Below are 13,327 nucleotides of genomic sequence, written 5' to 3' on the forward strand. Positions count from 1 at the left end.
GTGTGTGTGTGTGTGTGTGAATGAGTGACTAAGGGTGTGTGTGTGTGTGTGTGTGAATGAGTGACTAAGGGTGTGTGTGTGTGTTTGGAGTCTCTCCGTTGTCTAAAAACCTCCAGATGGCGTTTCTCTGCCGTGAGCAGAGAGAGAGAAAGCCTAGCACCGGACCCAGACACTTTGTTTTTTTACCCATTTACAGACACTGGGGCTTCGTAAACACATTAGAGCGGTTTCCAGAGCAAACCGACTGCAGAGCAGCACATGGAGAGGACACACACTCAGAGCTTTATACACAGGGTTTTAGATTAAAATCATGAACGTCACCTTCACGTCTGTATAATTCTAAAGGATGAGGAGTCCTTTAGAATAATCCTAATGTAAAAATTGAAAAGGCTTTTTAATGAGTGAAGGTCCTGAACATTGTGTCCTGCTCTTTCCACCTCAGATCTGCCATCAGCGCGGGTCGTAAAACCCAGCAGGTCTGTTTCCCACTACAGCAATTAAATCTGAGCTTTGCTCCTTCATATGAATTTGAGGAATTGTAATTAAGTCATAAACACAGAGATACGTACGGCTGATTTACTGCGGGTAATAAGACGAAATAAAGATGGCGCTGGGAGATGAAAGATGATCTTGAAGATATGAGTTGAGTTCTTAAAGGCGAGCTGTTGTGAAGAATCCTTGGGCCAGAGCGGTTATTACTCTGCTGTGCCAAAAAGAATTGAGGAAATATTATATTTCAGCAGTCTATCGTTCTGGAGCGTGTCTATCCTATGGAGGCAATACTTGTGTTGGAAAATAGGATAAAGGTGGCAACGGTGACATGGTTTAGACCCCGGTGATTTCAGAAAGGTTGCGTTGACGTCTTTAATGATGAAATCATTTGGGAAATTGATTAGGAAGGAGATACCGGGAAGACTGAGAAATACTTAGACCGACTTATAGGGGGCAAAGAGAGAGGTGGAAGATGACACAGCAACTCTGGCAAAAATACAGTCATGTAAAAATGCCTTTTATTTCAGTACTAGCCACATTTATTGGGAAAAGGGTCTGGTAAATAATCTCCCACTGGACTTTAGCTTGGTCGGGTGGATCCTTTTTTTTTTAAGAAAAACAGCACATAGAGTAGCACCGTGGAAGTCCGTGTGAGGAGAGGTTTATTTTAACTCTGTGACTCCCCAGGATCTTCTGCTGTGCCCCACTCCGGCACACGGTAAAACATGCCTCATTTAATGGCCTTGCGGTGCCCACCCTGCAATAGCTGGTTTCAGAACCCTACTGTGAGGTGCACTCTACAGACTCCCACACATACGCTGTAGTAGATTTGAAAACATATCCTCAGTGAAGTCATGCTGCTGAAAAAGTGGGGTGAATTAATGTAATGTCAGTGACAGTTGTGTTCAAAACTATAGCAGTCAAATATGACTAACCAGATAATCACTGTTTTTGGTATAAATTATATTACCACACGACAAACAATGTAACAGTTGGTTCAGTAGATTCTTAGAAATCCAGACTCAGCGTTCATCATCTGCACGCCCTTGAGACTGTGTATTTGCATAATTAATTGAAAGGTGTGTGTTCAAAATAATAGCAGCGTGGAGTTCAATTAGTGAGGTCATTCTGTGAGGAAACAGGTGTCCCTTATTTAAGGGTGAAGTCAGCACATGCTCTACATGCATTTCTCCTTGAAAGCCTGAGAAAAATGGGTTGATCGAGACATTGTTCAGAAGAACAGCGAGCTTTAAAAAGTTGAATGGAGAGGGAAGACAATAATAGGCTGTTCAGCCAAAATGATCTCCAATGCTTTAAAATGGAGAGGAAAACCAGAGAGATGTGGAAGAAAATGGAAGACTACCATTCGAATGGATCGAAGAATAGTCAGAATGGCAAAGGCTCAGCCAATGATCAGCTCCAGGATGATCAAAGACAGTCTCAGGTTACCTGTGAGTACTGTGACAGTTAGAAGACGCCTGTGTGAAGCTAAACTATTAGCAAGAAGTCCCCGCAAAGTCCCACTGTTAAAAAAAAGACATGTACTGAAGCGGATACAATTTGCCAAAGAACACATCAACTGCCCCAAAGAGAAATGGAGAAACATATTGTGGACTGATGAAAGTAAAATTGTTCTTTTTGGGTCCAATAGCCGCAGCCAGTTCCTCAGACGACCCCCGAATTCTGAATTCAGGCCACAGTACACTCTGAAGACAGTGAAGCATGGTGGTGCAAGCATCATGAGATGGGCATGTTTCTCGTACTGGTGCTGGGCCTATTTACCGCATACTAGGGATCATGGACCAGTTTGCATGTATCAGAATACTTGAACAGGTCGTGTTGCCTTACGCTGAAGAGGAAATGCCCTTGAAATGGGTGTTTTAACAAGACAACGACCCTAAACACACTAGTAAACGAGCAAAATCTTGGTTCCAGTCCAACAAAATTGGGGTTACGGAGTGGCCAGCCCAATCCCCTGACCTTAATCCAATAGAAAACTTGTGGGGTGACATCAAAGATGCAGTTTCTGAGGCAAAACCAAGAAATGCAAATGAATTGTGGGATGTAGTCAAAGCATCAGGCCAGACGTTGGTTGACTCTAGAACTGCTTCACATCTGTGTTGCATAAAAAACTGTGGTTATTCAAATAAATATTAGACTAGTGATTCACAGCAATGTTAATCCTAAAAGAAGAGTACATATTTTGAGTTGGTGAAGACAAATGCAGATACTGCTATTTTTGTGAACAGCCCAGTGTTAATTTTTTGGTATTTTCGGTAAAGTAGTTAAAAATTATATACATTTCTCTTAATGTTTTGATTTGGAAAACAGTGTGCAATGTTCCCAATGCATGGAAATAAAAACTACTATTAAGATTTTGTGCTTAACTAATGTTTTTAAACATACTGCTATTATTTTGAACACAACTGTAGATGTAAGAATGATTGCTGCAAATCAGTTTTCCCCGAGTGATGAACACTGAAATGAGGTCTGAACTGTGCACATTGTGTGAATCTGGAGCCCACCAACCCACACACTGTGAAACAAGACCCCAGTCAGGTTTCTGTGCGCCGCCTGAGTCAGAAAACACGGGACAAAACGAGCCGTTCTGATTCCGCTCCAATTCTGACGTCAAGTGCAAAGACTTTAGAATGGCCCCGCCCCTCGTCTGAGTCTGTCCAATCACAGCGCTGGACCCGCGTTTACGTGAGTGCACAAAGGCGAGGTTAAACTCAGCAAGTCAGGAGAGAATCTGCATTAGAGAACCATCTACAGCCAATCCGACACAAACCACCCACAGACCTCTCCCACAACGTCCATCAGTTTAATGAAATATAACCGATACAGATTGATCCACACAAACCCTGAGAGGACTATGCATTGGGACCCTTCATGGAGCCGCAGTCAGCTTTGGAAGACTTTACAAGTGAAAAGACTCAACAAACACAACTTGAAGAAAAAAAAAATATTTTAATTGGAGAACATAAAGCATTTAGTATAAATAACACATGATTGACGGTGGTCATTGGTGAATTTAGTGGTCAGAAAGGAGGCAGGAATGTTGCTACATTGATAATCAACAAAATTAATAAAACAGCTTTGTAAACAAAATTATGGCAAAACTTTCTCACAAACAAGTTTGAAATGAACGACACGTAACGTTTATTTATTGTGACCTTCGGACAGTGTTGCTGTCTAGTGTAACAGGTTATGGTCAGTGGTCAGACAAAGGTCATTAAAAGGTCAATGTATCTGTGGAATTTTACAGCTGTGTGCAGATGTTTTAGGACGCCTGGTCAAATCAAGTTTAGTTGATGTTCACAGATCCCATGTAAAATCCCACTCAGCCTAAAGGGAATCTCCTCCACTGCAGGGTCCCTACTCGACTCGACTCGACTCATCTTTACTGCTCCTCCACCAGGTGAATCAGGTCCTGGTTCTGGAAGCGGGTTCTTGTTTAGTGGCTTGTCTCTCGTGGTTCAGAGCGAGTCGAGTAGGGACTAAACCGTGGCTTGTAAACCTTGCAGAGCGCTGATTGTCCAGAGAGAGTCGTCACTCTACGCCACGCAACGCAGACAACCAGCACCAACTCTCCATCTGTAAAATCTCCACCTGCAGCAGAGATCACATTTGTTTTTATCCGACTTGCGATGTTAGCTAACGAGTGGGATGCTGTTGTAATTAACCAACCCAAAACACTACATCTACTTGAGAAGTGATCTTTGAAAACCCAATATGTTCCGTAGTTTCTCTTCAGGCTGAGTGGCATGTTTACGAGTGTTTTTTAAAGTGGCTGTGGGCGGAGCTTGGAGCTCGGACTCCCCCTGCAGCCACACCGTCTCAGAAAGGAGACAGGCTGGGGACTTTAATGTTGATGTCGCCGATGTTGATGTTGCGCGGGATTTCTGGAAGGTTCATGTTCTTGACGGCAGACACAGCGCGAGCAGGAGCTGCAGAGAGTCCACCCTGCGGGACACAAACACGACAGCGTTTCGAAAAGAAGCGCACTGTAGTGTTGTTGCTCTGCATACTTTGTTAGCCCCATTTCACCATGTTCTTCGGTGAACCCCTCAGAGCAGGTGAGAGGGACCTACATGTAGGGGTCCTGAGCCGTGAAGAACAGGGTGAAAGAGGGATAGTAACACTACAGAAATAACACTAAGGCTGCGTTCACACAGAAGGTGGCCCAAATCTGATTTCCTGATCAAGTCTGATTTTTTTTATCCTTCTGTACAGTGTCTATATAATGTGACATATATCTGACATCAGTCTGAACAGATCACAGATAAACCGACCGCATGCGCAGAGAGAAAAGGGCTGACCAGGAGGAAATGCTGAGCTCGTTCATTCTTTATTTTAAATCAGTGTTTAATCAGTGTTAACAACAGAGCATTAATTAACGACTCTTAAGCGCAAATTTCATTCATTGTCTGTAAGCCTTATCCAGTTCAGGGTCGCAGTGGGGCCAGAGCCTACCCAGAATCACTGAGTGCAAGGTGGGAACACACCCTGGAGGGGGCGCCAGTCCTTCACAGGGCAACACACACTCACACATTCACTCACACACTCACACCTAAGGACACTTTTGAGTCTCGGGAGCACCCGGAGGAAACTCACGCAGACACAGGGAAAACACACCACACTCCTCACAGACAGTCACCTGGAGGAAACCCACATAGACACAGAGAGAACACACCACACTCCTTACAGACAGTCACCCGGAGGAAACCCACGCAGACACAGGGAGAACACACCACACTCCTCACAGACAGTCACCCGGAGGAACCCCACATAGACACAGAGAGAACACACCACACTCCTCACAGACAGTCACCCGGAGGAAACCCACGCAGACACAGGGAGAACACACCACACTCCTCACAGACAGTCACCCGGAGGAACCCCACATAGACACAGAGAGAACACACCACACTCCTCACAGACAGTAACCCGGAGGAAACCCACACAGTCACTGGGAGAACACACCACACTCCTCACAGACAGTCACCCGGAGGAAACCCACACAGACACAGGGAGAAAACACCACACTCCTCACAGACAGTCACCCGGAGGAAACCCACGCAGACACAGGGAGAACACACCACACTCCTCACAGACAGTCACCCAGAGTGGGACTTGAACCCACAACCTCCAGGACCCTGGAGCTGTGTGACTGTGGCGCCCTGTAGTAGTATATTATTATTATTAAAATGGTCCATTCTGTTTGTTTGTTACTCACCTCTGATTTCTCCATTCGGTTCTGCAGCTCCACCTGGGCTACAATCTCGTTCATATTGGTCTCCAACACCATCCCCCCCATCACCACCTCCTGCAGGATATAATGCACCTGTAAAACACACACACACACACACACATACAATTGGGCATTGGGTGTCTTGCTCAAGGGCACCTCAGCCATGGATGTTGAGGGAGTAGGACAGCTCTGTTCCTTCACTCCCACTGCCCCTTAATTTTTCAGCCAGTTGTGGGAAACAATCCAGTCCCAAACCCACTTCTCAAACCATTGGGCCTCTGGCTGTGAACTGAACAATCACTGGATTAGGAACCAACCTTGTGTCTACGTTCACTGTTCATTCTCTAAACTCCACTGACCATAGTGTAGACTGTATTCCATCTGTTGCTCTGCATACTTTCACCAGTTCCAATCCCAATTTCTTTAGTGGTCATATACAGTGGTAAATGTACAATTAATAAACAGTGCCCAATAAAACCAAGCTAATGGCTTCAGTGCAGAACTGTACAGGAGTAAGAGACCACCGTCAGTCACTTAAGGGGCAATAAGTGAAGATGCATTAGGAGACGCTACTGTTCAGACAGTGAGAGTGTGTGAGACTACTGTTCAGACAGTGAGAGTGTGTGAGACTACTGTTCAGACAGTGAGAGTGTGTGAGACTACTGTTCAGACAGTGAGAGTGTGTGAGACTACTGTTCAGACAGTGAGAGTGTGTGAGACTACTGTTCAAACAGTGAGAGTGTGAGACTAATCAGAGTGAGAGACAGTGAGAATGTGAGAGACTACTGTTCAGACAGTGAGAGACAGCGAGACTACTGTTCAGACAGTGAGAGTGTGTGTGAGACTACTGTTCAGACAGTGAGAGACAGTGAGACTATTCAGACAGTGAGAGACAGTGAGAGTGTGTGAGACTATTCAGACAGAGAGAGTGTGTGAGACTATTCAGACAGTGAGAGTGTGTGAGACTATTCAGACAGTGAGAGTGTGTGAGACTACTGTTCAGACAGTGAGAGACAGTGAGAGTGTGTGTGAGACTACTATTCAGACAGTGAGAGTGTGTGTGAGACTACTATTCAGACAGTGAGAGACAGTGAGAGTGTGTGTGAGACTACTATTCAGACAGTGAGAGACAGTGAGAGTGTGTGTGAGACTACTGTTCAGACAGTGAGAGAGAGTGAAAGTGTGTGTGAGACTACTGTTCAGACAGTGAGAGAGAGTGAGAGTGTGTGTGAGACTACTATTCAGACAGTGAGAGACAGTGAGAGTGTGTGTGAGACTACTGTTCAGACAGTGAGAGAGAGTGAGAGTGTGTGTGAGACTACTGTTCAGACAGTGAGAGAGAGTGAGAGTGTGTGTGAGACTACTATTCAGACAGTGAGAGTGTGTGTGAGACTACTGTTCAGACAGTGAGAGAGAGTGAGAGTGTGTGTGAGACTACTGTTCAGACAGTGAGAGACAGTGAGAGTGTGTGTGAGACTACTGTTCAGACAGTGAGAGACAGTGAGAGTGTGTGTGAGACTACTATTCAGACAGTGAGAGACAGTGTGAGACTACTTTTCAGACAGTGAGAGAGAGTGAGAGTGTGTGTGAGACTACTGTTCAGACAGTGAGAGAGAGTGAGAGTGTGTGTGAGACTACTGTTCAGACAGTGAGAGTGTGTGTGAGACTACTGTTCAGACAGTGAGAGACAGTGAGAGTGTGTGTGAGACTACTATTCAGACAGTGAGAGACAGTGTGAGACTACTTTTCAGACAGTGAGAGTGTGTGTGAGACTACTATTCAGACAGTGAGAGACTACTTTTCAGACAGTGAGAGAGAGTGAGAGTGTGTGTGAGACTACTGTTCAGACAGTGAGAGACAGTGAGAGTGTGTGAGACTACTGTTCAGACAGTGAGAGACAGTGAGAGTGTGTGTGAGACTACTATTCAGACAGTGAGAGACAGTGTGAGACTACTTTTCAGACAGTGAGAGAGAGTGAGAGTGTGTGTGAGACTACTGTTCAGACAGTGAGAGACAGTGAGTGTGTGAGACTACTGTTCAGACAGTGAGAGACAGTGAGTGTGTGAGACTACTGTTCAGACAGTGAGAGACAGTGAGTGTGTGAGACTACTGTTCAGACAGTGAGAGACAGTGAGTGTGTGAGACTACTGTTCAGACAGTGAGAGTGTTTATGAGACTATTGTTCAGACAGTGAGAGTGTGTGAGACTACTGTTCAGAAAGTGGGAGACACTGAGAGACTCTACTTTTCAGACAATGGGAGAGAGTTGGAGACGGTGAGACAAAGTGAGACTCAGTGACGTAGAGACAGGTCTATTACAGCACTCTCCATAACACAAGGAGCTTATCACAGCCTGAAGAGAGATTAGATAACACTCAACACCACACACACACCTGTGGGAGAGAAACAGAGCACCTTCAGGAAACCCACACAGACACAGGGAGAACACACCCCACTCCTCACAGACAGTGACCCGAGGAGAGGATCCCACCCAGGACCCCGAGCCCCTGCAGAGACCCCACCTGCAGCACCCCCTGCCCATAACAGCACAGTTACATAAGTAACAGAAACCATTCGACACACAACGAGGATCATAAAAAGACACCAATGACACGACGGTCACTGCGTCTTTTAAGGTTGCACTGACTGCAGGTTATTAAACCCACACAGTGACTGTTATATAAACCCAGTTCTGAATCCAGGAAGTGTCCTGGACCATTGTAGCAGTTTTCCACCAAAAGAACTGATTCTTTGAAAAGAACCTTGGTTCTTTTCAGTGAGGCGGCCCACGTTTCTACACGTTTAGAGGGGAACCGAGGATACGTCGCCAGCGGGGGGCGCTGCTGTGTCTGAATACAGCATCAGAGCCACAAATAAACAGTCAGAGTCATGACAGGGTCACTGTTTATTCTGTGTTCACTGTGGAGTCAGATCAGAGTGAGATATAACACTGTGTAAATGTTTCTGAGTTCAGAGGCGTCCTGCTGAGGTCGTGAACAGCGGAGAAACGTAACCAACGCAGAGCCGCGGATCTGAACAACGCTCACAGTGTCGCGCCAAACACAGCCCCAGAAACACACACAAACGGAGCGTGTTCCTGCTTTATTTCCTATTATTTATTTATATGAAACAATGTAAATGACCGTGTTCAGCTCCTCTGGGGGATAACACTGTGTGTGAGAGGCTCTGAGCTCTTTCCTGAACTGACCCTCCACACGTCCACGGACCACGTCACGGTTCGCCCTGAAAAACCTACTCTACTTTGGTTCCAGTTGGGAACTAACATTTCTGGGTCGTGAACCAGTTTCTGTCGGTGGAAACACGCTGAAATGTTCCAATTTAGTTCAGGAACTGGAACCGTTCTGGTTCCTCGTTGGTGGAAAAGCACTACTAGAAAGCACAACTGGTTCCCACCCTTCCAAGGCTGAGGGCACTGTGTGTTCGGGGAGAATCTCTGACGGGGAAATGGAGACGAGCAGTAATTCAGAAGAGAAGGACGCTGGACTCACTTTGTCCATGTGGAAGATCAGGTCCAGCTCACAGACGTTCTCAAAACACTTGTCCAGAGTCTCCACAAAAACCTGCACAGGAAAACACACAGATATCAATTACATCCAGTTGAAGGAGGATACAGTGAAATAAACCGGATAGAAACCACAGGCAGAGGTTCCTGACCCCAGGGCTGCCTCTTTAACAAAATTTTTTAAATACTTCTTCACTGCGATTAAAGGAACACTAGGTAGGATTTGGTATTTCTGCTCCTGGGCTCCTCTGCAGTTGTATAATTTACTTTTCCAGCACTGTCCTGAAATCAAGGGGCAGCGGGGAGGGAATGGAAGTGGTGTCCTACCTTCCTCTACAAATTACATAGTGCAGTTTCTGCAGTGCTGATCCCAGAGTAGCACCAACAGAGGCTCTATTTTCCCTGTTACAACACAGTTGACCGCCTCAATGATTTTGAAGATGTAATTTTAGGGTAAAAATTCTACATAGAGTTCCTTTAAAACCTGCAGAATAATTGTATGTGGTTATTAATATCTTAGACTGTCTCCATGGGACACAAAATGTGTAAGAGTGTGTGTGTGTGTGTGTGTTGTCCATTTGATCCTGAACCTTCAGCTCTCCGACCGGACGAAAAGGACAGCCCACTGGAGCTTTAAAAAATGGACATTATTCCCATCGCCCCCGTCCCGTCTCTCTGGAATACAGTGAGGACAGAGCCCTGAACCTGCCGCTGTGGCCCCGAGGACGCTGGGGCCTTTACTTTCCACTGAGGAGGCAGGGTTCCAGCTTTGACCTCTGCCAAAGCACGGCTTCGTAGTCGACTGGACTCCAGAAACACACTGCGCCCGTCCCTCACACACAGAGCCCCATGCTGTGACAGCCTTGTCCATGGGGTTAGAATTAGTGCTGAGCTCCGGTGTTTTAGCCGCTCACTCTGCTCTCATCCTCTTCTTCTACAAGCTGTTACTTATGTCTTTTTGTTTTTAAAGAGTGGCTGAGGAGTAAATGCACTGTTATGTTTTTATATTATCATTATATCAGTGGCATAAAAGAATGACTATTGGGACAAACCTCATCAGCCACGCCAGGGAGGTGCCGTCGAGTCTGAAGTCGGTGAAAGGAGGGAACCCCTAAGCTAAGGAACCGGAGTCTACTTTTATTTGGAACAGAAGTGGTCTGTGGCTCAGGACAGAGGGCAGACTCTGAGAGTCTCTTACAGCTCCTCACTGGTGAAATGCTGCCACCTTGCGGCACATCGGGTCTATAACTCTTTGAACCACAGGCTTATTATGCAGTTACTAACACACCCACATCTGAAAACTAAATCCAGCATCATGAAGATAAACACAAGACCTCAGTGACCCTGAATGACCTCCTGCTGGGTTTGGAAGAGGTTGTGTGTGCAGTGTCCAGGTCCATCTGGTCCACCCACTATCATCAGGATCATTAGAACCTTGGTTCTCTCCAGTGAACTGCCCTCATGTCTGCAGCAGACATGCTGAGAAAACACACACACCCCAGAAAACACCCACACACACACAGCATTTTCCTGCTTTTATTCCCTCCCCATTTTCTTTTCTGTTTACAGATTATGGGTCGCCGGAAAATGACCCGTCCATCTCCGCTGACCAGAACTCTTAAGTCTCTCAGCTCTTTCTGGAGCGTTTTTATATTGACCTGGTTACGTTGGTGAAAAAGGTCAAGGTGTAGTCTGTGTACTGGGTGTATCTCTGTGTTGTGCTTTTACCTGAATAAGATCCAAAATCCCTAGCTCACTCTCAGAGGAGTCCACGCAAAACACAAAGTAAAGGGTCGCGTAGTGTCTGTAGATCAGCTTGTAGTCAGAGCCACCGATCAAGCTGCGGAGAAGGAGAGATACAACCTTTAATATTATGCATGAGATATTGTTTGGTAAAGGTTTTGTAGCAGTAGCTTTAGTAAATAATTTCCAAATTGCAATATAAGAGCCTCTTTATTCATCCTGAAAAATCACAGATCTGTGTTTATTAAAGAACACATACTATAAAAGAACACCTCCTCTTCAGTGAATGTTCCGATTACTGTGTGGACCTGGAGCCCACCAACCCACACACTGTGAAACAAGACCCCCCCAGGACAGGTTTGTGTGTGCTGCCTCAGCCCAAAAACACAGGGTAAAACGAGTCGTTCTGATTCTGCTCTGTTTCTGACGTCAAGTGCAGAGACTTTAGAATGGCTCCGCCCCCTCGTCTGAGTCTGTCCAATCACAGCACAGGACCCGTGTTTATGTGAGAGCGCAAAGACGAGGTTAGACGCAGTAAAACAGACACAACCAGCGCGGAGAAATATGAGCACTGAGTAAAAACGGAGAAGAAAGAGAACAGAGTGAAAACGGCTAAAAACCAGAGCTTCTGCTCCTCGCTTGACGTTGCGTCCATGACGCTCTGAAACTGTCGTGTTCATTTATGAAACACTCCATCACCTGCCGCCTTCAAGGAAATTGCAGACATTGTCGTCTCTCTTTGAAACCAGATGAAACGTCTCCCGAATGATCTGCTGCTGCATGTCCTCTGCCTAAAAAGAGATACAACAATTATAAGAAAAGCACTTGTGATGATTTTTTAAAGTCAATCAACCCACTTTGACAAGAGCCACACTGTGGTGGTTATAATGTTGTGGTCAGTCTCCAGAACTCAGGCCTGTGGGGAGTTCCCGGTGTGCAGCGGTCAGAACCGACCCAAAGGAGGAGCGCTGAGCGGAGACAGGGTTCTGGGCCTGAGTTTCACTGATGGAGGTGGGAGTGAGGTTTGGAGACTGACCAAAACATCACAGTGGCCTCAGATACTTACACCGACCATTCACTCACTGCCTGATAAACAAACAACAAACAAAGAGACAGCTAAACAGACAGACAGCCAGAGAAGCAGAACGACAGACAAATGGGCAAACAGAGGGATACAGACAGAAAGACAGTGACAGGGGGGCAGAGACAGCTAGGTACAGACAGAAAAACACAGAGCAAGACAGAGAGATAGACAGAAAGAAAGAGAGAGAGAGAGACAGATGTAGAGGAACAAAAATTGCAGAGTAGTGCACAAAATTTCCAAACAGGATATAAGCTGTTCAAACAAAGATGAATAGATAGATAGATTACACAATATGTGACATGTGTAAATACAGTGTGACAGAACAGGAAAAGCACTCTAATGTGTGAAGGGACATCAATCCAGTGAGTGCTGGGTTTAATAAGGACACATCGCATTACAAATGTTACATCTCTAACTTTTATCTCATTTTAATTTTTAAGTGTCTAACGGTTTAATTTTAACCTTGTATTTGTCACTTTTTATATTGATTTTTCTCACAGTTACAGCACTAGTATATTTCACAGATACGGTAACGGAGAAATAAGCCTCAAAATGTTGATTGATTTGCAGAAACAGCTGATTATTCACCTTTTCTTACTAGAATTTTCTGTTCCACCTTAAACGGGGCGCTGGCCTCTGATCCTTCAGTTCTACTCTGCGTTACTGCCGTATCATTTAAGGTGGAACATAAAATTCTAACAATTCACTGGGACATACAGGGCTAAAAGCCAAAAAATGGCGATCATCAACTTACAAAATACTGGTAGAATCTGATGAGCCGCGGTTTCCCGTGGTTGTTAAAAATAAGAATAGCTTTAATCATTTTTATTCTCGGTGTTTAGCTGCTCTCAATCTCAAAGAATAAACGGTTCTCTGTTCTGCTTTAGTCCACCGTATCTCTAAACATAGCTCTTCAAAATAAGAGTCCCAAAGAGCGACAACGATCAGCCATAACTTTAAAGCCACGTCATTTGTTGGAACACTATTTGTTCATTTAATCCTCTATACTGACTACATAAGTAACCCCATAGTTCTGCAACTACAGACTGTATTCCATTTGTTGCTCTGCATACATTTTTTACCCCCATTTCCCCTGAGGGCAAGGAGACGGCGGACCACTGTTGTCCCACTGAGGGCCCAGTAAACATTTAGCCGTTGATTCAACGTTGAAATAACGTAATGACTGCCGTCTAATCAACGTTCTCTTAAGGTTGAAAATGAAAGTTGAAAAG

At 45.2% G+C, this 13,327-nt stretch overlaps 1 protein-coding gene across 2 annotated transcripts; it reads right to left on the bottom strand.

Annotated features, from left to right (window-relative positions):
• Positions 1-3,470: 3,470 nt before the first annotated feature.
• On the bottom strand, positions 3,471-13,131 carry ap3s2 (adaptor related protein complex 3 subunit sigma 2). 2 transcript variants are annotated; one of them, XM_066649176.1, is made up of 6 exons: positions 12,850-13,131; positions 11,711-11,802; positions 10,997-11,108; positions 9,255-9,326; positions 5,732-5,839; positions 3,471-4,104 (listed from the first exon to the last, which is right to left on the bottom strand). In XM_066649176.1, exons 1-6 carry the CDS (start codon positions 12,916-12,918, stop codon positions 4,045-4,047), a joined length of 513 nt encoding a protein of 170 aa, XP_066505273.1. In that variant the 5' UTR covers positions 12,919-13,131; the 3' UTR covers positions 3,471-4,044. The 2 variants fall into 2 exon arrangements, with proteins under 2 accessions (XP_066505273.1, XP_066505272.1); XM_066649175.1 differs by having other exon boundaries at positions 3,471-4,458; positions 12,850-13,097.
• Positions 13,132-13,327: the final 196 nt, after the last annotated feature.

Source organism: Hoplias malabaricus, chromosome 17 (assembly GCF_029633855.1).
Source record: "Hoplias malabaricus isolate fHopMal1 chromosome 17, fHopMal1.hap1, whole genome shotgun sequence".
Classification (NCBI taxonomy): domain Eukaryota; kingdom Metazoa; phylum Chordata; class Actinopteri; order Characiformes; family Erythrinidae; genus Hoplias; species Hoplias malabaricus.

Excerpts from the sequence above, each read along its gene's own strand:
- ap3s2 (XM_066649175.1), bottom strand. The coding sequence starts at position 12,918 with ATGATTAAAGCTATTCTTATTTTTAACAACCACGGGAAACCGCGGCTC. Across the intron at positions 11,803-12,849 it reads TCAGATTCTACCAGTATTTT|GCAGAGGACATGCAGCAGCA; the intron begins GTAAGTTGATGA and ends ATCTCTTTTTAG. Across the intron at positions 11,109-11,710 it reads AATTTCCTTGAAGGCGGCAG|CTTGATCGGTGGCTCTGACT; the intron begins GTGATGGAGTGT and ends CCTTCTCCGCAG.